Raw genomic sequence first — 27,020 nt, 5'->3', positions numbered from 1 at the left:
ATCGGACACGCATGTCATCTTCAATGTTTAATCTTGACCTATATTTAGTTTTCAGTGCCTTCATGGCTGAAAAGCCAGCCTCACGCTGGTAGGTGCTGCCGAATGGTATTAGCAACCTTAATCGCTGCATCATGACATACCTGGAACTCGTCACCACCACACTCAGCCCAGAAGATAACGGTTCAATTTGCCCAACATTCCTGACGAGTGCACCGTGACCTGAAATTCGTGTTTCTCTCCTCAATGAATCCATGCATCCGTTCGAACAGATCAGTGGGTCCTGATGAGGCACGAGTTCTTCCACAATTTCGGTTTTCTTTTGACCCGTTTGTGCTGGACAATGCTGCTCGTGTTTCCACCCTGGAATTTTTTTTGTTGTCGTTGAGCTCGTTTACTTCGTTACACTTGGAAAAAATCTTCGATTTTTGCAAGTATTGGTCAATCGCACACAGGTCACAATAATTTAAAACTGATCTTCACAAAATTTCACCAAGTTGTCGAAGTAGTCTCGACTGAGAAGCCTATTGATTTTGAGGTCAAAGGTCATCTTGAGGTCGAAATTCTAAAATCGTCATTTTTCATCCGACAGACTTGAAATTTTAGCAGGATTTGCCTGTTGCGTCACTGGATTGGGAAACCAACTATTTTTTTTTTGAGATCAAAAGGTCAATTCAAGGTCAAAACTCTTAAATCATCAATTATAACCTGAAAAATCAATTTTCATCCGATTGACTTGAAAATCAAACAGCAATTGCATCGCTGAATTGGAAACCAACTACTTTTGAGGTCAAAGGTCAACTCAAGGTCAAACTTTTAAAATCATCAATTTTCAAGTGAAAAATCGTCAATTTTCATCCGATTAACTTGTTAGTTGAACATGATTTGCGTCGTGCATTACTGAATTGGGAAAGCAACTATTTTTGAGGTCAAAGGTCAAGCTTCTAAAATCATCAAATCTGAAAAATCATCAATTCTCATCTAACAAACCTGAGAATTAAACAGCAATTGTATAGTCCACCACTGAATTTGGAAACCAACTAATTTTGAGGTCAAACTTCTAAAATCATCAATTTTAATCTGAAAAATAATCAATTTTCATCCTACTGACCTGAGCTTTGATTAAGATTGTCAATTTTAATCTTAATGAAATGGGCAATTTGATGTATCCATGGCAACCTTTGGAGATAGGGGTTGATTTTGCAAGTATCATGCTCTGCATTGACTTCTTTTTCTTGTTGTATATGTCTGTAAGATAGCCAAGTTGAGCAAGCCATTTCTCATAACTCAAGAACTCTGCTGGATGAGGCTTCTTCTCCAAGAGGAATGCACGCAGCTCCTCTCTCATCTTGAATAAACATGTGAGCATCCACCCATGGGATAACCATCTCATTTATGTATGTATGAGCAGGGAATGGTGTTCAGCATCTACTTTCTCACAAAGTGCAGTGAACAATCTGGAGTTTGTGGCTCTTGCTTTAACAAAGTCACAATGGTTATGGCAGTGTTCATAATCTCATGAAGCCCTGGTTCAATGCCTTTCACTGCAACCATTTCTCTGTGAATAAAACAATGAGTTGACACAGCACAGGGTGCAACTTCTTTTATTCTGTGCAAGACTCCTTTTTGCCTGCCAGTCATTGCCACAACGCCATCCGTACGTACACCAATGCTACTCCACCCTTCTGCACACATCATGGTATTTTGTGACTTTAATGTTCTCCACAAGGAATGGCTGGTACACTCATAATACTGACACTCCTGGTATCGATACCGATAATTTCTCAATCGCTCAAAATCTCACCCAAATTATATTCCTGACCGTAGTTCACATCACAGAACATGGTTACATGAGCTGATTGAGAACAACAGCATTTAAGTGTTTTTCCTGCCCGTTGTCGATGAGCCCTTAAGCTCGTAAGGTGAATGCCCAAAGGGCTGCATACCCTCAATGATGGCTCTCTGTTCAGTGTATTCAAAAGCCATTCTGATTTCTCGTACATATTTTAAGATTGCCTGAAGGACAAAAATATTTTTCACAAACTGTGCATTTGTATGGGGATTCACGTTGGTTGTCATCTCTATTTTTTTTAGGTTTTAGAAGGTGGGAGGAAGTTCTCCCAGAACTCAAAATCTCCAACTCCTTTTTTGGTAATGTTTTTTTTTTGATTCATGAACCAAATTGTTCGCTTCAACTGGTTTCAACTGGTTCGTTTCAAGAGAGGAGGGTTTGCCAGATGGTCCTTGCAAAGAGAGATTGTGAAAGTGTGAGATGTCAGGATTAAAAGGCGTATTCCAAGTGTTTGGCCAGCTTGTCCTTTATTTTTAAGGGTTGAAGAGGGGGAAAGAGGCTATAGCCTACCTGTCTGAAGGATGAGTGATGTCATGGCAGAGGGTGGTCATCAGCAAATAAATAGAGGACTTTCCTGAGGGTCAGAGACACCATTGATGAAGATCAGGAAACGGACTGAGCCTGCAACACTGCCTTGGGGTACACCAGCCTAGACAGGAAGAGGAGATGAAAGGATTCCATTGAGTGCCACATGCTGGCTGTAAGAGTAGAGGAAGTCAGTAACCCATGTGTTGACTTGGCATTGCATGCCATAGACAGACAGTTTTGAGAGCAAGGCAGGATGCCAGACTATATCAAAAGCACAACATATGTCCAAAGAGACGGCTCTGATCTCACATCTGACATTTAGGGCCTCCACCATTGTTGGGAGAATCGAAGCAGTATGTCCAAGGTGGAGTGACCATGTCTGAATCTGAATTGATGATCTGAGATGAGGTTGTTGGAGAAAAAGAAGGATTTCATATGAACTGCGATGATGGATTGCATGACTTTGCTGATTGGAAGTAAGTTGATAAGTCTGTAGTTTAGATCACTTTTTGCTCCTTTCTTGGTAGCGCAGTGAGGTTGGTGGATTTACAAGCAGACGGAAGGTGACCCAGCACAAATGACAGGGTGAAAAGGACAAAGAGAGGATGTGCAAGAGCAACAGAGTAGGTTTTTAGGACACGTGAGTTGATGTTGTCCGGTTCAGTAGCGGACGTAGTCAGAGTCGAGGGTGGGAAAAACCTTCTCTACCTTCTCAGGTGCAACGGACACAGAGTCCAAGAGCATTTGGATATGACATGGAAGGATGGGTACCGAGCGTGAGGGATTGGGGACATAGGATTTGGAAGCAAACACAGAATTGAGGCATTCAGCCTTCTCACGAGCAGAGTCGGTTGTGGTGCCATTTGAAGAGAAGGAAGGGATGGAAGGGGAGCATACATCACAGACAAACTTAACAAGGCACTACCAGGTTTTAGAGGAGGAAGAGAAGTTTGAAAGTTCATTCTTGGGGTTGGACAGATGTTGTTTCTGGCTCTCCTGAGAGTAGACACGCACTTGTTGCGGACTTCATGGAATGCACTGAGATTGCCTTCGGTTGGACTTGCCTTCCAGGAAGAGAAGGAAAGTTGTTTCAAAGCAACTGCCTCATCACAGGATTCAGTGTACCATGGGCAAGGAGAAGGGGAGGGTAATTGAAGACAAGATGGGATTAATCTGTACGTGTGTGTGTTCATCTGCATTGTTGAGAGGAGGGAGGAATGGGGTTAGCGAGGAGGGGTGAGGGAAGAGAAGACAGTGTGAGGTGAGGGGAAGGGAAGGCAAACATGCGGTGGAGCGTTAATTACCGCCCAGACACAAACACCACATGGACACGTCTGGAGCCAAGCTGGCTGAAGACAAACCCCATCCAGACATAACCACCATCCGGATATGTCCAGACTGAGAGAGAGAGGGTTTCTCTGGAAGAATTACCAGGCTGGGTTAACATCACTTGAGGAATTGTCAAAAAATTGCATGTGTAAGTTTACTCAGTAAAAAAATGACATTGGCCACGTGTGTGTGTGTGATGTGTGTGTGTGTGTGTGTGTGTGTGTGTGTGTGTGTGTTTGTGTGTGTGTGTGTGTGTGTGTGTGTGTGTGTGTGTGTGTGTGTGTGTGTGTGTGTGTGTGTGTGTGTGTGTGTGTGTGTGTGTGTGTGTGACGTAATGATCCTCCGGGCGGAATGATTAAGTGTGTTTTAAGGTGGAATGATTGAGTGAAAGATTTTTTTCACAAATTGTGCATTGGTGTGGACATTGTCTCGTGTGATTTCTCAAGCGAATTCTCAGGTGTTTTTTTCATGTGGGACGACCAATTGTGTTGTGGACCCAGCCCCATTCCTGATCTTCCTAAATGACTGGCTCTCTCTGACTCTGAAAAATCCACTTTATTCAATTCCTACTCCTTCCAAATTTCCAGTTTTCCTTCCTGAGATTTTCCTTCTGTGTCCACCTTTTCCACCCCCCTGCCTCTGATTCCTCCCCACACCCACCGTTTGTCCAAGTCTGCCTCTATCTTGGACTTCAACTCTGCTGTTGGTGTTTCCCCCATTTCTCAACTGATCCTTTTGTCATGTTGTGTCCTGATCCTATCAGTGCATGAATACCAGCTCTTCCTCAAGCCTCGACGACATATAAAAAAGTAAAATAAAGTGTTTCATGAGCTTTCATGATTTAATGAAAGATTGTCCACAAATTTTCCATTTGTATGGACATTCTCTTTGTTGGCAATCTCCTTGATCTCCATTGTGAATTTCCACATGCTTTTTCAGGTGGGATGACCGATTAAAAGATTCTCTACAAATGCTGCATTTGTATGGTCATTCTCTATTGGGTCATTCCAGTGAGTGTTTTGAGATTGGATGATCGATTACAATATTTTCCACAACTTGTGCATTTGTATTGGTGCTCTTCCATTGGTTATCTCCACTTGTGGGTTTCAGAAGGTGAACTTCAAAATCTCCACCTCCTTTTTCTGTAAAAGATCATGATTCATGAAACAAACTGTGAAGCTTCGTTCTCATAACCTCCTTCCAAGCGCCCTTTTCAAAATCTTCATTAAACCTCTGACAGCCTCCACTTGGAGCTTGTTTGTAGTGATATTCCCCGGAATGATTTTTAAATACTCGTGGTTTTCTTTATCGTTCCTGTTGCTCCAACTATCACTGGTATAAGTCCAGCTGTCTTCAAATTTCCAAGTCCTCTTGACCTCATTTTTTCAGATCCTGGTATTTGGTCATTTTCCTGATTTACGTGGCATTTGATCCAGTCGTTGGGAAGTGAAACCTCAATCAACAATGCCGATTTTTCCTTGATGTGTTTGAGCACTACTTCTGGGTGCAATGCTTTGTTTGCAATGTCCACACTTGATGGGATCATCTTGTCATGCGTGAACATTACAAGTTCATTTTCAAGGATCGGATTTCCTTTGTGTTTCCATGATTGTTCTGGGACCGGGATGTTGAAATGTTTACAGATGTGCCAATAGATGACTCTGCAGACACCGTCATGTCTTTCTGTGTACAACTGTTCTGCCATAAGTTTGTTACATTCTGAAAGGAGGTGACTGGTATTTTCTGTTTTTATCCAACACAAAACTTGCATTTGTCTGGTTGGCTCATTCCCACCATTTTCGTAAAGGCATTAGTGCTGTGTCCTTGGGCATTTATGATGATTTGTTCTCCATCCCAATTAATTTGACCTTTTCTTCGCCATTCCAGAGTCTTCTTTGTCGATCCCTATTCTGTTAAGCTCATTTTTATCTTGCCAAAACGAAGTATTTGCAAGATATGTTAGTCAGCTTGTATGTTTTTTGTTTTTTTAATTTTTTTTTTGTTTGTCTGTAATCATGTATAAAAAATTCTGCAGAGCACAGTTATCATTGAAAACTTTTGTAACTTCGCATATCAGAGGCCTATAGAGATCCCTTTCAGTGCACAAAATTTTGAAGGTCAAGGTCAAAGGTCAAGGTCACTTTGTCGCAAATCAGGGGAGTCGACGAAACCCTTATTTTTTGAGTAATTTTGATCGGATCGTCTTCAAACTTCATGGGAATATAGTTCATGGTCTGGCGCTCAGCTGATTAATTTTTGGTGGCGATTGGCCTTGACCTTCATGGTTAGCGCCTGAGGTCAAACATATTTGACCCCAAGGTCAAATTTTCAAGTTTTAGGAACCATATCGTGTAGTACCTCAAATTGAACACCTCGATGAGTGCTTTCTAGATATGTCAAGCTTGAGACATTATGACGTCATTTCGTGACTATGGTTTTTCATGGTTACTGAAACATGGTTATGGTTACTCTGTAGAACGATTCTCATCGGAATCTCTCGTAGGCAGATATTCCTCAAGGAGTCGCTCCTGGTGGATAGCAGCTCTGTTCACCTCAGTGTGACCTTAAAGAAGTCACACGTGGTCACCTTTTGGCAAGACACGGGTCACCCTGAGGGTGACATTGGTTTATTTTTTTTTGATTTTCCTGTACTTTAATCATTTTATTTGTCGTCAGAGTACATCTGCTGATATATTTTTGTGGTTTCCCATTTTTATTATACGCCCGATATATATATATATATATATATATATATATATATATATATATATATATATATATATATATATATATATATATATATATATATCGGGGCGTATTATGTGATACCGGTCGTCCGTCCGTCCGTTCCTGTCCGCACTCTAACTCCCAAAGTTTTCAACTTTCACGTTTCATATTTGGAACAGGTACAGACTGTGGAGACGGTGTGTCGCGACATACGTTCGTCATCTAAAGTGGTTTCCATGGCAACCAGGATGCTGTTTTCCATGTAGTAGCACAATTCTGTATATACCTTCTTGTTCGGGCATATATTGTGCTCACTTGAGCTCTTGTTTTCTTTGCAATCATTGGAGTTGTATTTGTTTTTTTTGTTTTGTTTTCCTGTGTAGTATCCTTCATTTGCACCTGTTTTTGGAAGTTTGTTGCTGGATGGATTAAGGATCCCTTTTCTGGTTTGCTGTTTTCTTGCTCGTGTACAAATCTCATCTGATAGTCTGTTGAGCTTTTCACATACTTTGGTTTTGTTTCTTGGAGAGAGGGATGACTTCAGAAATAGTCTAATTCTGCGCAAGTGATAATACTCATCACTGATAATTTTACGCATTTTTTTGTGTTGTGTCCGAGTTATTTGTAGGATGCTTCGTTTTCTAGTTCCTCAATTGTTGTACTTTGATCAATTGAGATTCTGTCTGTTCTTTTTGTTTTTCCTTGTACAAATGTGCATTTGGCACATTTCACAAGAATAAACTCCATTGGAATGTCCTCTGAGTACGGCTTTCGTAGTTTCAGTTCATCTCCCAATTTCTCATCATTTGGTGCGAAGAATTTGAGATCATCCATGCATAGTAGATGTGTCACCTTTCTTTCGGGGGTTAATTTTGTATGCTTGCACGCATTTTATAATCCATGAATGTGGGAATATCAAAGGCTTTTTGTAATCTATCCAGGCTGCAGAAAAGTTGGTTTGTCAAAGTTTGTAATTTTTGAGTATGGTTTTGTTCAACAATAAATGGTCTATTGTTCCGTAGCATCTTCACTTGCATCCTTTCTGCTCTGCCTCTGAAGCTCCTTGTTGAGTGAGGTGTTCGTAAATTCCATCGGTGATTACACTTGTTAAAAGGTTGTCTGTTGTTGGTGAGAACGGAGGTTAATGACCCAATTCGAACAATGTAGTTGTTGACAGCAAAGATAAAAATGAATTTGTGCTGCAGTTCCTAAAGAAATTAAAAACTAGAGAATCTGTAGAATGCATTACACTCTGCTCAGTCTTGAGAAAAAAGGACTTGTTCTCCTAACCCCAACAGTTCTCCATTGTGAATTGTTACGTGTGTTTTCAGGGTGGATGGCCGATTAAAAGATTTCCCACAAACTGTGCATTTGTGTGGGCGCTCTCCATTGTGAATTCTCAAGTGTGATTTAAGTGTGGATGAGCGATTAAAAGATTTTCCACAAACTGTGCATTTGTACGGGCGTTCTCCATTGTGAATTCTCATGTGCGTTTTAAGAATGGAAGACTGATTAAAGGATTTTCCACAAACGATGCAATTGTATGGGCGCTCACCATTGTGAATTCTCAAGTGTGATTTGAGGTGACCTGACTGATTAAAAGATTTCCCACAAATTGAGCATGTGTACGGGCACTCGCCATTGTGAATTCTCATGTGTTTTTTCAGGTTTGATGACTGATTAAAAGATTTTTCACAAATTGTACATTTGTACAAGCGTTCTCCATTGTGTATTGTCATGTGCCTTTTCAGGGTGGGAGACCGATTAAACGATTTTCCACAACTTGTACATTTGTATGGGCGTTCTTCATTGTGAATTATCATGTGTGTTTTAAGGGTGGATGACCGATCAAAACATTTTCCACAATTTATACATTTATATGGGCGTTCACCATTGTGAATTGTCATGTGTGATTTCAGGGTGGATGACCGATTGAATGTTTTTCCACAACTTGTGCATTTGTATGGGCATTCTCCGTTGTGAATTCGCAGGTGTATTTTAAAGCTGGATGAATGAACAAAGGATTTTCCACAACTTGTACACTTGTGTTGGCGTTCACCATTGTGAATGGTCATGTGTGATTTAAGGGTGGATGACTGACTGAAAGATTTTCCACAAACTGTGCATTTGTAAGGGCGTTCTCCACTGTGAACTCTCAGGTGTATTTTTAGGTTGGATGTTCGATTGAACGATTTTCCACAAGTTTTGCATTTGCATGGATGTTCAGCTTTCTTTCCTTTGTGAAACTTGTGAAAATTATTCTCTGCAAACATTTCATTATTCGGTTTGTCTTGTTTGTAAAAGGTTCTCTTGTTTGTTTCAGTTGGCAGGTACTGCAGGCGTGTGTCAGATCCGTTCATACAAGTCTCCTTCGGAGATTTAATGGATCCACCTGTAAATACAAAAACAAAGCAAAAAAAAATAAAAAAAATCAGATTCTGTACAATACTCATGATATCATTTTGACAAACGTATCCAAGCATTTATGACTGTACGTACATATGTATTTGCGATATTGCAGAAAAGTTTTTTAATAAACACTTGAGGCAAATATACAGAACTGTGGGAAAGTTTGGGTTTTTCCCATACCATGATAATTCATCCAATAAAAAGTGACGAGGAAGAGTATCGGTCCCCATTGATGGGAAAGGTTTCAGTTAATCTTTCAATTTGCATATTATTTCATGGACTTTAAAAAGATTCAATTGTGTTGCACTCTTGGTTTCCTGCAGAGCCAAAGATATGAGCTACTTTTACAGCCCACCACAAATGGTGGTGCAACAGAGGGTGGCGGAGGTTGGATTTGTCCAAAAAGAGTGCAAAATATCCTGGTAGCGAAATAAAATTTGGCATCAACATTACTCATGCCTGTCTCCTGTCATTTCAAAAGTGAATGTTGAGCTTTTTAATGCAGTGCAAGAAGCCACCGCCCTAAACGGGAGACAGACACTATGGTTCACAATATATAATAGATGACTTAAGCCTGGTGTTGGCTTGGGATCCTAGGGTCCTGAGTTTGAGCCCTGTTGGCCATTGAATTAACAGCAGCTGGGATTGACTGCTGACCTCAAGTGTTCTGGTATGGGGCACATTAGCGACATAGTCGTGCTACCATACGCAAGAAGGAGAAGATCTCTTTAGGATACGACATTCCAGACACCCACCCGAAGGGACCGCCTCGGGCTAACCCGAGGAGACCGCCATCTGGTTCATGACACCTTACACCACCCCGAAGAGGAAGAATAGATGACTTCCCTTCCAAGGAACTTCAACACAGAAATAGATCATTCAGCCCATGAAGCCTGTATGATGGTTGCCAACCGAATGACAAGCCTATGTTCTTGCTGCCGGGATGCGTGAGCAGCTCCTTCCAGAGCTAAATTTCAACGTGCCACCAAGGGCCGAGGTAATTGCGATTCCCAAATGGGGCTGGAAAGCCCGCATCATGATGTGATCCCCGGGAGTGCTTATAGCCCTCCTGCATACTGCTTGAGTATGCTTGGTGTTGGCTTAATGGTTACGGTGGTGGGCTTGGGATCTTTGGCTCCTGAGTTCAAATCCCCCTCTGCTGTTGAATTAATACCAGGTGTGGTTGACTCGACCAGTCATCCTTCCGAGGTCGGCAAAATGAGTGCCAGCATGCTCGTATCCTGTGTTGGAGTAGTGACCCGTCCAGGATTGTGCCCAATAGCCAAGGAGACTGCTTACGCAGCACCAATGCTCTGCACAGAATATGGTCCCAATGGATGGATAGATACTGCTTGAGGTTGGAGTAACGACTCCTACATACTAGCCTCACTAAGGAAGGACCGGGCGCTAGCACAGGTGTTAAAGGGCAATCATGACGGCACAATATAGTCGATGTTTCCACATCCATTCCCTTGTCCCTGAGTCATCCTTTTTTCAGGTGGACCTGACCTCTGTGACTGACCTTCCTCGCGACCTTTGTAAAGCCTTTTAGTTGGGGGTGGCGGAGGGCTGGGTCTTCCGGAGGGGTTTACTTGGGTCGGGGTTCTCGGACACGGGCCACAGATGGTAAAGTGGCTCGATGGTGAAGAAGTGGTCAGTCAGCGGGGGGTCCTAATGGGCCTCCCACTTTCCTGGCCAATCCTCAACATCATTCACCTCTTGTGGGCGCAGTCCGCAACATCTGAGAGATGACCATGGTTCAAGAGCCCCACAGCCGTTCTGAATCTGTGGGGATGACCTGGTCACACAGTCTGTTCTCCATCAGTGGAGCTTGTCTACACTGAAGCGGTCACTTTTGGGAATCGTGACTAGCCCCGTTCGGGAATCGTGATGACCTCAGCCCATGGCGACGGGTAAAAGTCCAGCTCCGAAAGGAGCTGGTCATGCATCATGGCAGCCAGAACATAGGCTTGCCAATCGGCCAAATACACACCCTCTGGTGGGTCGCCATCCCACTCCGCAGAGGCACTCTGATCAATACACATCGCGACCTCATTGAAGAAGGTTGCAAGGCTGCCTTTCCCCCTGGATTTCTCCAGGCAGGAGCCCATGGTTGGACCAAACAGATGGAGCTGAATGGGCAACTTATTGTGAGATGCCCATCAGTGCGCACAGGTGTTAAACAGGCTTCCATGCATCTGACAACAGGCTGGGGCAGCCATGCGACCCTTGAGTAGGGCTGCTTTGTGTTTCCGAAGTGCCTCATTCTCCGCCGGCTGCCCTTTTTGGCAAGGACCAACCAAAGTAGGAAAATGCAGTGAAGCATCTGGCAACCTATGAAGGTAATCAAGGTCCCCACAAAACAAGTGAAGTGGCACCTTCCTACAAGTTTTCCTCAAGTAGGTAAAGACCCATTCCCTGGCGTGGGAAGCAGCCACCTTGAGCTGTTTAGCGATGGGCGTAAGACCGGTGAGAAAAGCACTGCAGACGAGCCACCAGGCCCAACGGTCAATAGCGAAATGGACCATGCTTCCCCCACGGCGACACATATCGATGGTAACCCGCCAACCATGTGCAGCCGTGAGGGCCACGAGAATCGACGACATATGCCCATCAATTAAACTGATGTTGATGTAGGTGCGGCATCGATCTCGGTCAATGTGATCAACTTGCTTGTGCACTTGGTGAAGAGAGGGGAGAGAAGGGAGGAGTACCCCCAAGGTTTTGGGACCCCCCCCCTCCCTGCCACCTGGAGTGTCAGAGGTAGTATCTCGCCACTTATCAGGAGGAACTGTCCCACTGGTTTGGTCGGGTGACCCCTGGAGACACGCCTTTCAGTGGAGTGTCCAGTGGACAGGGCAGACCATAACCTGAAGAGATCCTACAGGCTCGACAGCGGCATCCACATTTCTTCTCTGATGGCGCAATCGCCAGGCTCACGGTCTTGTCTCCAAGCACAGGCTCAGAGCTAGAACACAAAACGAATCAGGACGCAACAGGACAAAAGGAACAGTAGCGAGGGTGAGGGGGCTGGGATACCAACGGTAGAGTTGAGGGACAAAATAAAGTGAGAATTGGTCAAACAATGCGGTAGGGAGGAATGGGGTGGACAGGATGCATACAGAAAGAAACTCCCCCCCCCTATCATCCTTATCCTACCCCTCCCCTATCTCTCCCCCCTTTTGTATCTCTATCTCTCTCTCTCTCTCTCCCTCTCTCCCAATCCCCTCCTCTCTCCCCCACTCAGACTGGATGGTTTGTTATTGACTTCCCAACAGTAGTTCGGGCAGGAATTTATAATTTGGCCACGGTGCTGGCGATAACTCGCCCACTCTTCGTGAAGGACACGGTGGGGATCTTAACGTCCATTAACTAATGTGGGAAGTCAGGACGCCCAGTTTAACGCATTGGAAGGACACACACGTTGATGGTTCACCACACCTGTGAAACGCCAGGATGACATTTTATAGCTGGGTCGGGATTCAAACCCAGGCTTGACAGCTTAGAGGTGAGTGGGTGACCTCAAGGTCATCCTGTCCACTTCTATCTTAATAACGCACTGTTATTGAACAAACTGCGATTCTATGTTGTATTTATATCGTATGTTAAAAATGTACATACAATAAGAGTAGAATCAGAATCCCAAATGATTGTGACTGGTGTCCCTGGATAGGGTAAAATAAAATCAGATATAGAATAACTAGCTCTAAAAGAGTGAAAAAAGAAGCATTTTGGAGCCATGAGGTGTGCCTGTCCTGTGTTTAGAGTTAAGATAAGAATGTATAAAGGGTTCGTCTGTGCTCAAGGTAAGACTTTCTTTGTGACACTGCATTTTGTAAATACGTGCCTTTAATCGCGATATAAACTTTCTAAACCCACTATATTGTCTGTTTCCACCATTGGTTGGACGTAGCATATTGTGACGTCCACGGGACTTGAACAGTCCCGCCAACGTAGAATGAGCCGAAACGATAGAGGCGGTTTATTTATTTATAACCCAAAGATGGCGGTTTTAATCGCTCTACCGCAAACGGGACGAGGAAGGTGGCACGAGTCGCTTTTCACTGAGTTGATAACGTTTATTTCTCTAACCAGAAATAACAAGACTCGGCAAGAAGAGGGATCCGGGGCGATTCGACGGGATGGTGGTGTGGGTTCGGGCGTGGGGAAAACACAAACAATTCCAATGGATATACCAATCTCAAACCCTCTAAGGCACCAGGTACACACACACACACACACACACACACACACACACACACACACACACACACACACACACACACACACACACACACACACACACACACACACACACACACACACACACACACACACACACACACACACACACACACACACAACGTAGCTGGTCCTGGTGGTCAGGCTGGCCCGTGGTGTAAACGCAACAGTCCCTGGATTGGCGTCGGACGAGCTGGCGTTGCGCTCGTCTGGTGCAGGAGACACCGTGGTGCTGTCGACCTCCTGGTGTCGGCCCAAGTCCGCTCACTGCCGCCAGGGAACCAGTTCTGGTGCCAAGTTGCGAGCAGGAGAGGGAGGCAGGTCCGCCCGCCGTTCGACCCCGTACTCCGAGCCAGCAGAACCCCAGAGCCAACCAAGGTGAGGCACGAGGCACAGCAAGGCCACGAGACACGATCAAATCCAGGATCGAATCAGCCCAACAAACAGCATGCTCCCAGCACAACAGCCTCCACCAGAACGGTTTCTCTTTACCGATCTTCTTCCTCCCCCTTTTCCCAAACAGAGCCTTTTTATCCTCGAGTCCTCGTCACTTCCAATCGAGCCGTTTTATTGGCCCTCTGCCGTCACCCTCCGCCAATCATGATCACGGGGCGGAGCCATCCGCAGCACTGTCCTGTGACGTCACGGCAAGCCTCCAGGGAATACGAAAAGGGGTTTACGCAGACACACTTACCCTAACCCGTTTCCCTATCTAATTACGTGACAATTATCATTTCCCCCTTGAAGAAATGGACATTTACTAGACAACTTATCACCACTGAATTGCTACTTATTACATCGAGATCCTGGTAAACTCGAACAGCATGGCATACCTAATTACCCTTTGAATGCATACCCCCCCCCTCAAACGTAACAATATAATAAACTCCATTGATTCGGTGCGCCACTTTAGATGACGTCCCAGCTCCGGTTTCGCTTGGCCGTAAGTAACAAATAGATAAAGGTGGGAAGTCGAGAGCACGGTCCCCATCTGGGTGGTGCTAAATCACTGGGAAAGTAATGCGAGATTTGGTGTGGGGACCCCATTAGTTTGGTGACCTCAGAAGGCGTTCGTGGTTGTTTTTCAACATGTCAGGTCATGGAGTTACCTGCAGCTCGTCGGCGGCAGCGGTCGAGGTTGGGAAGAGGGTCCAAGTCGACCCCTCGCATGAGCCCTATGCTACCAAGAAACCATAAGTGTGTGTGTGCGTGTGTTGGTTGTGATCTTCATAAGTGGGTTTCAGAAGGTGGAAAGAAGCCCTCCTTGGTCTCAAAGTATCCCAATCTGTGTGTGCATGCATTTGTGCATGTGTATGCGTGTGTGTGTTGGTTGTGATCTTCATATGTGGGTTTCAGAAGGTGGAAAGGAGCCCTCCTTGGTCTCAAAGTATCCCAATGTGTGCGTGTGTGGTGGTCTCATTAGGCTGAACATGGTTGAATTGTACACTTCCAGCAGGGCTTTATAGTTCACCACTATCTCATGCCATGCACTTTACCCATAATATTGTTACGAATCTGGAACACATCGCACACAACAGCCAGAGTCCTTATAGATCAATTATATCGGTAAGTATGTGTTTCTCGGTAGGGTCCCGTCCTATGTTGAATGGGTGATTTATTGTACGTGCGCTGTGAATTATTTTATAGTTAGGATTTCTTCACCACCAACAACTACAGCTACTACCACTACATCCACTACAACAACGCCACCTTCCCGCACTCGACCGGTCGCCATTACGCACGTGTTTTTGGCTGAGGATGTGGGCGGAGCCTTCGTCCACTTGGGGCGAAGCTCCACTCCGAGGAGAGGCAGAGAGCGTTTCCTCCAGCCAATGAGCGGAGGGCGAGCACCACACGCGCGCCCCAGCCAATCGGGAGGCCACCACGAGTCGCCTGACAACTCAACGTCCAATCAGGAGGCGAGTGGCAGGGAGAAGCCCCTCCCTCCTAAATAGGAGGAGTATGGTTGTCGGGACCATCGTTCGGCAGACGGAGATCGTGGCGTTTGCCGAGCAGCCTGTTATCGTGTGTGAGACATTTCTTGTGGGAAGGGACATTTCAATTCAGACATATCCAACCTGGCATCCAAAGCCAGTGAGTGATTGGCGACAAGAGTGCATTCTGGAGGATCGTGAATCGTGGCAATAGTGGTCTGCAGTCCTGGTGGCGATTGCGGCGTGGTCTGTGGTCGTTGTCGAGCGGTCTGCAGTCTTGGTGCTGGCAACGCCAAGGTCGTGGGTTCGAGTCGGTGTGACCGCACGAGGCGGGACAGGTACCACGGCCTAGCTCTACTGACTGAAGACCCACTGAGGTCCATTTTCTTTTGTGTGTGTGTGTGTCCGTGGGACCCGTCTTTAAGTCGGATTGATAAAGTGTTTTTCATTGTACATTGGTTGCATTGCTTTTATTCGGTTGTAACTCTTCTCTGTCTCCCTTCCCGATTATTGCCCATTATAAATAAATCCCGTTAAATGGTCCAGCTCGTTTCTGTGGTTCTTTCATTGGCTTAGCATGCTGTGTATTGAGAGATAGCGAGGGCAAATTGTTCATTTGGTCTGGCGCGGCTCTGGTAACTCCGCTCGGTTCCGCCGGATCCGAGTCGTTACCTGCGACTCGGATCGGACAGAGTCGGCCGAGGGTGAGGTTCCCTGGTAGTTAGACTGCGTGGGTATTTAGGTATATTGAAATTAGGCAATTAACCCTACCCCACGCCGTCGAAGTATTGGCGACCACGGTCCTTTGAGTGACCCGTCGGCTCCGGAGTTATCCGGGGTGACGACCTATAAATTCCGGGTGTTCGGTGGAGCCGACTCTACTGCTCCCTCTCGCGGTCGTGCTCGCCACCGATACCCGGCCCCACAACAATATTACCTATGAATACGAGCCACAACCCACTCAACCCTGTTTTTATCAGATTACTGTTTCCTGCTTTCTCTCGCCTCTTCCTGTTCCTCCTTCCTTGCTGAAATCAAACTGTGGCCTCACTGCCCAATTGTCAATTTGTTGCCTTTTTCTCTCAGTCACCCCACTATTCCACGAGTCAAGATCATATATAAACATGTAAAATAAATCAATAAAAAGTGTGCAATTAAAGCGCAATTAGAATTGACGACAGAACGTATTTGGGATAACAGGATACAACAAGGTACATTACTGTTGGCCAAAATATTTCACCTCATGATGAAAGGGATAATGGATGTTTGAGAAATTGATCTACCGTCGTGGTTATTTCTTAAAGCAATGAAATCAAAAGGTAGGGTTTTGTTTCTCAACATCAGAATTCGTCATCAAAATGTATCAGCATCGACAGAAACCTTCATGGGGATGTCTCGTGAAGAAAGAAGCTTCAGAGTCATTTGGTTCTGATCGATCCAGGTGGACATCGATGTCGTGCTCGGTTTTCACTTCCATTTTCACAAATAAATCTGGAAAAAGTAACGTTTATGAAATGCAGGCACTTTTGAGTCACGCACCGTATTTTCCAGTGTGTAAACCATACATTTTTATCAGCAAAAAAGGAAAAAGTTGGGGGTGCGGTTAATACACAGGTATAAGAAGTGGGGGGGGGGGGTGGAAATGGTCTTAAAAACTATCAATGCTGATTTTAAATTATATTCCAAATGAACATTTTTTTTTGGCAGTCGAAACTGCTGTTAAGCTTAATTCCACCGTCTACATTTTGAAAATCAGTTTAGGTTAAGTTTGTACAGCGTTTTATTAACCGTATGCGGAAATTACAGAAAGTCACACTTGGAAACATCCAGAAACGTCCGGAGTTTAGGTGCACGGTGTATATCGAGCCTCGTGGCCCTGAAAAACGCCATTGAACACAAATGAAGAAGAAGAACACCTGATCTCACATGCCATCATCTTTCGGTTCGACACCGCACACACAACTCCCAACATCTACCCGATGTTATGGCTGATAAGATGACACGCTTCCAGTCCCAAGTCATCAAGCTTCGCCAAGAGCATGAATATCCCCTCAGCAGGATCGGGAATGCCGACCAGACCCCCCCCCCCTTACCTTCAACATTCCGAGAGGGACCTGCACCACAGTGAAGGGGGAGCACAATGTGACGATAAACACTGATGGTCACGAGAAGGGCCAATTCACCATCATGCTCGCCTGCACCGCAGACGGTTTGAAAGCTTCCCCCGTATGTCATGTTGAAGAGGAAGATACTGCCCAAAGACAAGTTCCCAGCCGGCGTCATTGTTCATGCGCATCAGAAGGGGTGGATAGACGAGGGACTGGTCCAGGACTGGGTGTGCACAGTCTGGAGACGTAGGCCAGATGGCGGTTTCTCCCGACTACGGAGCATTCTGGTCCTGGATACGTTCAGATGTCACAAGACCGATGACACCAAAGCGCTGCTCCATCGGACCAATGCCGATCTGGTCATCATCCCAGGTGAGATGACAACACTCCTGCAGCCACTCGATGTGTCCATCAACAAGCCGTTCAAGGACGGGCTACATCACTGCTGGTCCGACTGGATAATGAGTGGGGAGAAGACCTACACCAAGAGAGGGAGGATGAGAAAGGTCGACCTTCCGATGATCTGCGGCTGGATCGTCAAGGTGTGGGAGGGGATACCGTCATCAAGCGAGCATTTTTGCAATGCTGCATCTTCAACAAAATGGACGGTACAGAGGACGCTGAAAATGACGGTGACAGTGAATTGCTCCGCCCTGATACGGGCAAGGAGTTACATACCATCTTCGACGAGGAAAGCATCGAAGAGGATTTCCTCGGCTTTAGCTGAAAAGCTTCATCAAATCCAAACGGCCCTTTTCAGGGCCACAAGTCCACAATAAATATGTATGATACTCGTATGAATCCCTTTTCTTCATTTTTCAAGGAACAAAAAAAAATTATCTTTATAATATTAAAAAATAACAAAGAAATCTCCTCTCTGTTCAACTTCTTGAAAATGAGAATAAGACTGTTAGACGAAATTAAGTGGACGTGGGAGTAATCATGTTGATACCTCGGTCACTTCGTTCCGTAAACAGTTAATGTATCAAAGTATTTAGATCTAGATCAGAAAATAAAACAATACATATATTCATTCATTTTGAGGGTTAAATACATGGGTGTGGTTAATGCACTGGAATATATATATATATTTTTTTTTTAGGGTGAAAAACAGGGGTGCGGTTAATACACTGGAAAATACGGTACATGTGCAGTCGATCACATTCCATACTATTAAAACAGCGAAATAAATATTGCATTAAAATCACCGATTTGAGGTTTTCCTTGAAGAGAGACAATAAAACATTTCTCCACAGGAATAGCGCAGTGTCAAAGCATTACGTTCTGCACAAACTGCCTCGATGTTACGAGATGCTTCTTACCCGACCACAACTTCAGTGGCAATTTCACCACCACCCAAAATCACAACCAACTATTATGGAGAAGGCAAACAAAAAAAAATGTAGAGAACCAAAAATAGAGAAGGTTTTTTCCACTACCTGCATTGATTTGCTAATTGCCCAAAATTGTGATCTAACAAGTGACTCGTTTTTTGTCTCGAAAGTCAACCCTAATCATGGTAAACGAAATGACAAAGTGTGGCACACAAACAAGTTGACAAATGCAGAGAATGGAATTAATAAAACCAAAGCTAATACGTGTGACTTCATGATTAAGGGAGTGGAAAGGATCAAAAGAGTCAGCAAGTGGAGAAAAGCTCAGGAGTGGGTTTGGAAAAATCATGTGTTGATGAGCAATTGTATTGTAAGGACTGGGCTGGCACAATACCTGAGAAGCATGCACACATGTCTTTAAGATACCAAGCCTGAGTTCAAATATCAACCCACTTTTAACTGCCATCCTGGTTTTTCACATGCAGTGAATTCAATCATGCATCAATCGCCATCCCTCGGATGGCGTGTGTCCCGTCTGCTGGCATGAGCTCGTGGACATTTAGCTTTTACCTTGGAGATACCTTACAAACCACACTTTGGGCCAAGTTTAGAATTTTGGTCATGCTAAGGAGCTTTTCCAAATAGACTTGACCAAGGTTGGTTTCTCTTCACTCCCTTCCTTCCACCAAAGTCTGTTAAATTTCACAGGCCATGGTGATCTCACTACGTATGAGCGATCCACGTTTTTGAATGAGCCACTGTTTCACAACACACTGTTTGATGGTTTTAACAACAATAGGACCGTTATCTGGAAATTTGTCAATGCATCAATTACGAAAGAGTGCCACCTGAGAAACAACGCCAATGATAAGTGGCTAAGTGTTGCTGCAATTGCATCAGAGACTGGCATTCGGTCTTGTCGCAAAATAGGCAAGTGTTTAAGGTCAGTGCTCCATGCTTACTGCGCCTTCCAACCTTGGTCGCATCATCCTGTACCCCCCTCCAAGCCAAGTCTTTTCCCCTTCCCCAACCTTCCTTTATCTGTCTCTAAAAGCTTAGAACCAACAAATTTTGGTCGCACTTTTTCCTTTTCCAGTAATAACCATAAAACTTTGCATCAACAATGTTTAAAAGCTCTTTTTCCTTCCTAATCTTCCCCAGCACCTTGTAAGTGGTCCACAGTCCTGCCATACACACTCCTCCTTTCTCCCCAAATTGGTGATGCTATTACAAAAAAAAAAAAAACTTGTCAAAAAACGTGTTGGTGATCTCCAATGGAGAACTGCACATTGGATACTACCCACAAACTTGCTTATCCACCACTTTACACAAGAGATAAGCGATCAGTGTCCCTTTTGCGGACAGAGTGAAACCTTGTCCCATGTAATCGTTTACCTCCCTTCTTTATTTTCTTGAAAGTGCTATTTGCACGCCTTCCTTCAGTTTTCCAATTTTCATTTTTGGTCCAAGTGGCCTCTTTAACCTCCAAACAACAGTTTTTGCAAACTTTTTCGTTTCCAAGCAAAATTGACAATTTACAAAACAAGAAAAAACTCGAAGGGCACTCAGTGGAGCGCATACCTCCGCCACGTATTGCCTGATCCACGAGAACATATCGGGCCCAATACATTTTTGAAATATCATGCTATACAGTACTATATCGTTTTTGGCACTATCTCTCATTGGTGAAGAATCACTCAAAAAAATAAATAATTATCGTATCCAGATCTGGATTTGAATCTTCACCAAAATTAAAAAAAAAAATTAAAAAAACTTCCTTGTCACACACCCAACATATCCACCAAGTTTCATCCGAATCCGTCTACAATTTTTGGAGATATCATGCTATCTATAATTTTTAACCCGAGTTCTCGATGGTGAAGAATCACTTAATAAATTCTAGTAGTCGGATCTGGATCTTCACCAACATCTAATCAGTTCATCCTTGTCACATATCGAACCTGTCCACAACTTTTTGAGATATCCTGTACACAAACAAACAGACAAATAAAAAATAGCCTATAGGGCCAGGACTTGACAGAATTCAACAAGATCACGTACCATCGAATATTGAGCGATAATAGGTATTTTAGGGGGTTAAACATAGTTTTTAAGGTAAACAAACAAAAAAAAAGCAGGCCCGGTACGGCTTATATTGCTGACTTCACGTGCGTATTACGCGACGCCTACTCGTAGGTTTTTTTTTCTAGAATTGCAATATGAGAGAATAGATCTGAACCCCACAGATCTGAACCCAGAGGTTCAGATCTGCGATGAGATGATTGTGTAATATTAGAGGCCGAGGAGATTCGTTTTAAATTTCGTTAAATTGTACACTGTGAATGGTAATTTTTTCTAAATATTTGGTGGCATTATGATTCATAAGTGATCATGACTACCATGAAAAACCGAAGATAGCACTTACCATGTTAAATTAAAATACCTGTCACCTCCGTAATCCGTAACGGATGTGACCAATTTTTAATCCAGTCAAAGATACTCCCCTCCGACGTCCGTGTTTCAAATTTGAAAGGAATCCGTTAAGATTTGGCGGAGACATGAATTTTTGAAAATCAGCCCATGCGAAAAGATACGGATTTTCGCGATTTTCAGGAATTTTTCCTGACCTTGACCTGCCAAAAGTTATAGGGTTCTATTCTGGTGGTCAATAAGTCCATTGGTGAAGTTCCATGACATTCCGACTCGAAATGCGACCTGTAGAGCGAGACGTACACAAAAACAAACAAACAAACTCACAAACTGAACCGACCAACATACTTGACAAAAATCGTAGATTTCATCAAGTAACAAACAGATTAGTGTCAGGTCGGGTTAGATCTGTGACCTGCTACAGGTACCATGTAAACCTGTACTAACCCGTTCCATGGTCAGGTTGTCGGTGACTAAACTGTCTCCCCCACCAGGTTTTCTGGTGAGGAGGGTGTTTGGATATGGACATCCAGCAAGATTAAAAACAAAACCTGTCAAAGGGCGGAGGAGCTCCTTGTGAGCCAACGGCCATCCATATCTAGTGCCCAACTGTGTCTGCGGACGTCCTCCTGCAGTTGCGTTACTTTTTTATGAGGTTGGTGGCAGGATTTGCACTCCGGCCACCGTAAAACCGTTCATTCCGCAAAACACAAAAACGCAAAAAAAAAATCTGAAAACCCACTCCGTGGGAGTACCTCCTGTGCAGCTTCCCTTCACAGGGCAGCGCACCAGATGACGGGATTGGGGCAAAGCCTTCGGGACCCCCCAATCTTTGATAGGAGGGAAACCACGGGGTAACATCCCTGGGTCAGATTGCGGGAGAGAGTGTCGGAGTGGTGCTGAGGTGTCGTCCACCAGATGGCGGTCTCCTTGGGTTAACCTGAGGCGGTCCCTTCGGGTGGGTGCCTGGAATGTCCTATCCCTAAGAGAGGATGATCACCTGTCTCTGTTGTCATCTGAGCTCAAGCGTTTGGACATCGGGATTGCAGCTCTCTCTGAGGTTCGGAGACTGGATTGCGGCGAGATCATGACGGGTGGTTACACCTACTATTGGTCTGGTCGCTCTGATGGTCACCATACCCAAGGAGTTGCTGTAGCTGTGTCCAATAATAATTGAGGTAACACCAGTCAACAAGCATATTATGAGATTAAGGATTCGTCATTCCTTAGGTGTCATTTCCCTGGTCTCTGTTTATGCTCCGACTGAGGCGAGTAATCTCACCGTGAAGGACACATTCTACGCCACGCTCGAGTCTGTGGTTGATCAGTGGCCCAGACGAGAGACACTTCTAGTCTTGGGGGATTTCAATGCATCGACTGGAACTGATAGGGATGGTTATGAGGTGTGTGTTGGTCCCCATAGGTCAGGAACTATGAACCAGAATAGCACCAAGTTCCTTGACTTTGCAAGAAGTCATGGACTTAGTGTGGCTGGTTCATGGTTTCAGCGCCCACAAGCTCATCGCTGGACTTGGTATTCCAACGCTGGCGGTGTGGCAAAGGAGATTGACCATGTCCTCATTGACGGTCGTTGGAGGATGATCCAGAACTGCAGGGTCTCCCAGAGTGCTCAGTTCCTCAATACTGACCACAGGCTTGTTGTCGCAACTCTAAAGCTGCACCTTAAATCCTGGAGAATGGTACCATCCCAACCTCGGCTGGATGTTGGCAAGCTCAGGAATGAGAGAGTAGCTGAGGAGTTTGCGAACAGGCTGAGTGGACACTTGGGGGGGTCCTGAAGAGTTGTGGAGTACCTTCAAGACCACCTTCCTTGATGTTGCCGGTGGATGTCTTGGAGCTCACCGCAGGGCAAAGAAGAATTTTGTCTCTCAAGGGACATTGGATACCATTGACCAGAGTCGCAGGGCCAGGCTGAATGGCAGAGCTGAGCTGTTCAGGGAGCTGAGGCGTAAAACTGTACGTGCACCAAGGGTGGACAAGGAGGCCTATGTGCGAGGAATCTGTGAGGGGGTAGAGCATCATCTGTGGACAGGTGATTCTCGTCCCGCTTACAGGGGAATTCGCGCATTGCGTTCATCCAAGCCCATCCCTCGGAGCACTGCAGTTAGAGCAGAGAGTGGTAGGCTCTTGACAGAGGAGTCTGAAGCGAAGACCCGGTTACTTTGAGCGGTTGTACCAGGCTGATCCCCCACACCCCCCAGCTGTCGAGTTGGACGTCAAGGGTGTTACAATCCCTGTTGCGGACCCTCAAATCAACTGTGGTCCACCTTCGCTTGTGGAAACACGGGTTGCGGTGAACCAGTTGAAACGGGGCAAAGCTCCAGGGATCTGTGGCATCCATGCTGAACTTCTCAAGGCTGGTGGAAATGCTGTAATCGTGTCGTTGCATGCAGTTTTGTGCTCTGCCTGGAACACAGGCATCATCCCAACTGATTGGAAGAGGGGCATTGTTGTTCCTCTCTGGAAAGGGAAGGGTGATCGCCAAGACTGCAACAACTACCGAGGGGTGACGCTGCTCTCAGTGCCAGGCAAGGTCTTTGCTCGGATAATTCTTGATAGGGTTCGCTACCATCTGCTTGAGCACCAGCGTCCAGAGCCGTTAGGTTTTACACCAAAGAGGTCAATGATTGACCGTATCCTTGCTCTTCGTGTCCTCACCGAACGCAGATGAGAGTTTCGGCAGGGGCTGCTTGCAGCCTATGTTGATCTCTGTAAAGCGTTCGATTCAGTGAATAGGGATTTCCTCTGGAGGATTCTTGGTCTTCGTGGGGTGCCACCAAAACTGATCGATCTGATGTCTGAACTCTACTCTGGTACTGAGAGTGCTGTGAAGTGTGGTGGTCCCATCTCTGACTTATTTCCAGTTATTACTGGAGTTCGTCAGGGGTGTGCACTGGCCCCCACACTTTTCAGCACTTGTATGGACTGGATTTTAGGGAGGATGTCGGAGAGATCAAGCTGCGGTGCATCATTTGGGAATGTCAAGATCTCGGACCTTGATTTTGCAGATGATGCAGTCCTCTTTGCGGAGACTTTCGATATCCTTTTGGGGGCCCTCGAGGTGCTGAATGAGGAGTCGGAGCCGGTGGGATTACGGGTTTCTTGGGTCAAAACTAAGATCCAGGCTTTCGGTGACATCTTGGATGCTGCTGTCCTGTCTGTGTCTGTTTGTGGTGAGGATGTTGAAGTAGTGGAGAGATTCACTTACCTTGGCAGTGATATTCATGTCTCTGCTTGCTGCGAGTCAGAGGTCAATAGACGTCTGGGTCGGGCCTGGGGAGTCATGGATTCACTGGATCATGGGGTGTGGCGCTGCCGGTACCTGTGCGGGAGGACGAAAGTCCGAGTCTTCAGGTCCTTGGTACTTCCAGTCTTGCTCTATAGATGCGAGACTTGGACTCTGACCAAGGATCTGAGACGGAGACAATTCCTTTGGTACCAGGTCTCTTCGGAGAATCCTTGGCTATCGCTGGTCGGATTTTATGTCCAATGAGCGGTTGCTGAGAGAGACTCGGATGAGATTTGTTTCCTGCATAGTCCGTGAGCGTCAGTTGCGGCTGTATGGACATGTGGCTCGTTTTCATGACGCTGATCCTGCTCACCAGATTCTCTCAGCGAGGGAGTCTCATGAGTGGAGGAGGCCAGTGGGCCGACCACGTGCCTCGTGGTTACAGCAGGTTGACCATCATCTCAAGGAGATGGGGATGGGCCTGGCCAGATGGAGGCCCCTGGATTACCGGTGGAAAGTGGACGCAGCGACGCGCTGTTCTGGCACATGCTCCCATACCTGACCTGAACAAACAGACAGACAAGCCGGTTGGCGACATGGCTGCTCGCTCTAGAGTCTGGATGGAAAGCTGGCCGACGCGACTGGCCGATATTCATGTACATGCTATCAATCAATTTAGCACAATAAATGTGATTATCACAGCCCTCTTAGTTTGTGCCCAGAAACCCACCTTGTGAAATTTCAGGCATGTTTCGAAAGAGACTCTAACAAATGGCAGCCCTGGTAATTCCATTAATCTATTCGCTCAAGATTATATTTTTTTATATGATGCTGTAAGACATTCTCCTTGGGCACAAAAAAAAACTGGTCCCTCGGAGGTCCATTTTCGGAGGTATTGATTTTTTTTGTACAGTCCACAATAAGTGTACGATGTACGATAAAGTATTTTAGCTGTTGCTAAGCAATGGAAGTGTGCATAGCAACCATTCATTTTTGTGTACATGCAAGCCACATTGTACACATTTCACCCAAGTTTCATCAAAATCAGACTCTTTCTCTTCGAGATATTCCCAATTAACCGTTTCTGAAATGTTAGACATGTACTCGCCCAAAACCTATCTTCTTCGACAATTTTTTTTTGGTGGGGCTGCAAATTGGCATGAAGGGAGCTGGATAGATTGCGCAAAGAACTCAAAGCTCGATTTTAATTTTTTTTTTTTCCGATTTTTTGACCACTTTAAAGGGCTGTTGCTCGGGCCCAGGGTCCCATATTCGAAAGCACACGCTTCCCAGAAATATTGGTCCAACCTACCAAATTTCATTGGAATTGGTTGAGTGGTTTAGCCCCGAAGCTTGACCAAAGTTTCGCGAACAGACAGACAGATGGAAATGTCCAGAATAAGGGTGCTCCAAGAGCAGCCAACAGGCAGGGGTGAAAACATAACCTCCTTCACCTTCGATAGCAGAGGTAAACTAGAAGGGCACACGGTAGAGCGCATACCTCCGCCATGCAATGGCTGATCCACGAGAACATATATGGCCCAAGACATTTTTGAGATATCGTGTTATATATTGTTTTTGGTCCAATCTCTCAATGGTGAAGAATCACTCAAAATTAAATAATTCTCCACTCAGCTTGTTTGCAAACTCCTCAGCAACACTCTCATCCTTGAGCTTGCCAACATCCAGCCGAGGCTGGGATGGTACCATTCTCCTGGATTTAAGGTGCAACTTCAGAGTTGTTACAACAAGTCGGTGGTTACTATTGAACTGAGCACTCCCGTAGACCCTGCAGTTCCGGATCATCCTCCAGCGACCATCAAGCAGGACATGGTCAATCTCCTTTGCCACACCACCAGCGTTGGAGTACCAAGTCCAACGATGAGCTTGTGGGCACTGAAACCATGAACCGGCAACCCTAAGTCCATGACTTCTTGCAAAGTCAAGGAACTTGGTGCTATTCTGGTTCATAGTTCCTGACCCATGGGGACCAACACACATCTTATAACCATCCCTATCAGTTCCAGTCAATGAATTGAAATCCCCCATGACTAGAAGTGTATCTCGTCTGGGCAATGATCAACCACAGACTCGAGCGTGGCGTAGAATGCGTCCTTCACAGTGAGATCACTCTCCTCAGTCGGAGCATAAACAGAGACCAGGGAAATGACACCTGAGGAGTGACGAATCCTTAGTCTCATAATACGCTCGTTGACTGGTGTTACCTCAATGGACACAGCGACTTCACCTCCTTGGGAATAGTAACCATCAGAGTGACCAGACCAATAGTAAGTGTAAAGGCCCGGTCACACCTTGACGTTTTAGCCAACGTATGCCGATTTTTGAATTTTTTTTCTAAAACGCTGGCACACGTTGAATACGTTATGGGTAAGTTTTGATAACATTGAGAGCACGCTGAAAAACACTGCCATACGTCGTTGTACGTTGGCTTTAAACGTTGTACTTTTTGGTTGTCCTCAAATCTTTTCATGCTTGAAATTTCACGACGTATGCCGGCGTATGACTCACACGTTCCGCTACGCTGGCCACAAGTTGTATGCACGGTCTGCGATCGTTGACAGACGTCAACACATGCTACTTGTAAGTTAATCATAAGTTGAGACACGCCGAGGTAATGTTTAGCGTACCCGAAACTTGTTTCTAACCTATGATTAACATGTTGTTGGCACGTTACGCGATCGTTGCCACACGTTACTTTTAAGTTACTCATAGGCTGAAAGACGTCGGTATAATGGATCGCCCTTGCGTCAGCATCCACGGCCACGGCCAGGACACTTATTTGCAGCATTCTTCAAACTTTTCTTCGGCATGACGAGGATGTTCACACTTCGATGTCTAGCCTGGCTATGATTCCAATTG

The 27,020-nt window shown here is 45.2% G+C and overlaps 2 protein-coding genes across 8 annotated transcripts in view; one reads left to right on the top strand and one right to left on the bottom strand.

The window, feature by feature from the left end:
* LIPT2 (lipoyl(octanoyl) transferase 2) overlaps positions 1-7,898 on the top strand; it is a 31,603-nt gene extending 23,705 nt beyond the window's left edge. Inside the window, exon 3 of the mRNA XM_085862153.1 lies at positions 7,765-7,898. Within this exon, the coding sequence (XP_085718279.1) occupies positions 7,765-7,781 (17 nt within the window). The 3' untranslated portion in view covers positions 7,782-7,898. The remainder of the gene's footprint in view (positions 1-7,764) is intronic.
* LOC147009409 (uncharacterized) overlaps positions 1,586-27,020 on the bottom strand; it is a 41,416-nt gene continuing 15,981 nt past the window's right edge. For 6 of the 7 annotated variants that reach the window (XM_085862022.1, XM_085862027.1, XM_085862029.1 and 3 more), the window contains 2 exons: positions 16,399-16,509; positions 1,586-8,825 (listed from right to left, as the gene is read on the bottom strand). In XM_085862022.1, the coding sequence (XP_085718148.1) occupies positions 7,690-8,825; positions 16,399-16,509 (1,247 nt within the window). In that variant the 3' untranslated portion in view covers positions 1,586-7,689. The remainder of the gene's footprint in view (positions 8,826-16,398; positions 16,510-27,020) is intronic. The other variant, XM_085862025.1, reaches the window with a different exon arrangement.

The sequence above is a fragment of the Eptatretus burgeri genome, chromosome 17 (genome assembly GCF_056783735.1).
Source record: "Eptatretus burgeri isolate ZD-2024b chromosome 17, Ebu_testis_v1, whole genome shotgun sequence".
NCBI classification, from domain to species: domain Eukaryota; kingdom Metazoa; phylum Chordata; class Myxini; order Myxiniformes; family Myxinidae; genus Eptatretus; species Eptatretus burgeri.
The sequence above is the reverse complement of the archived record's forward strand: the minus strand, read 5'-3'. Positions and strand labels throughout refer to the sequence as shown.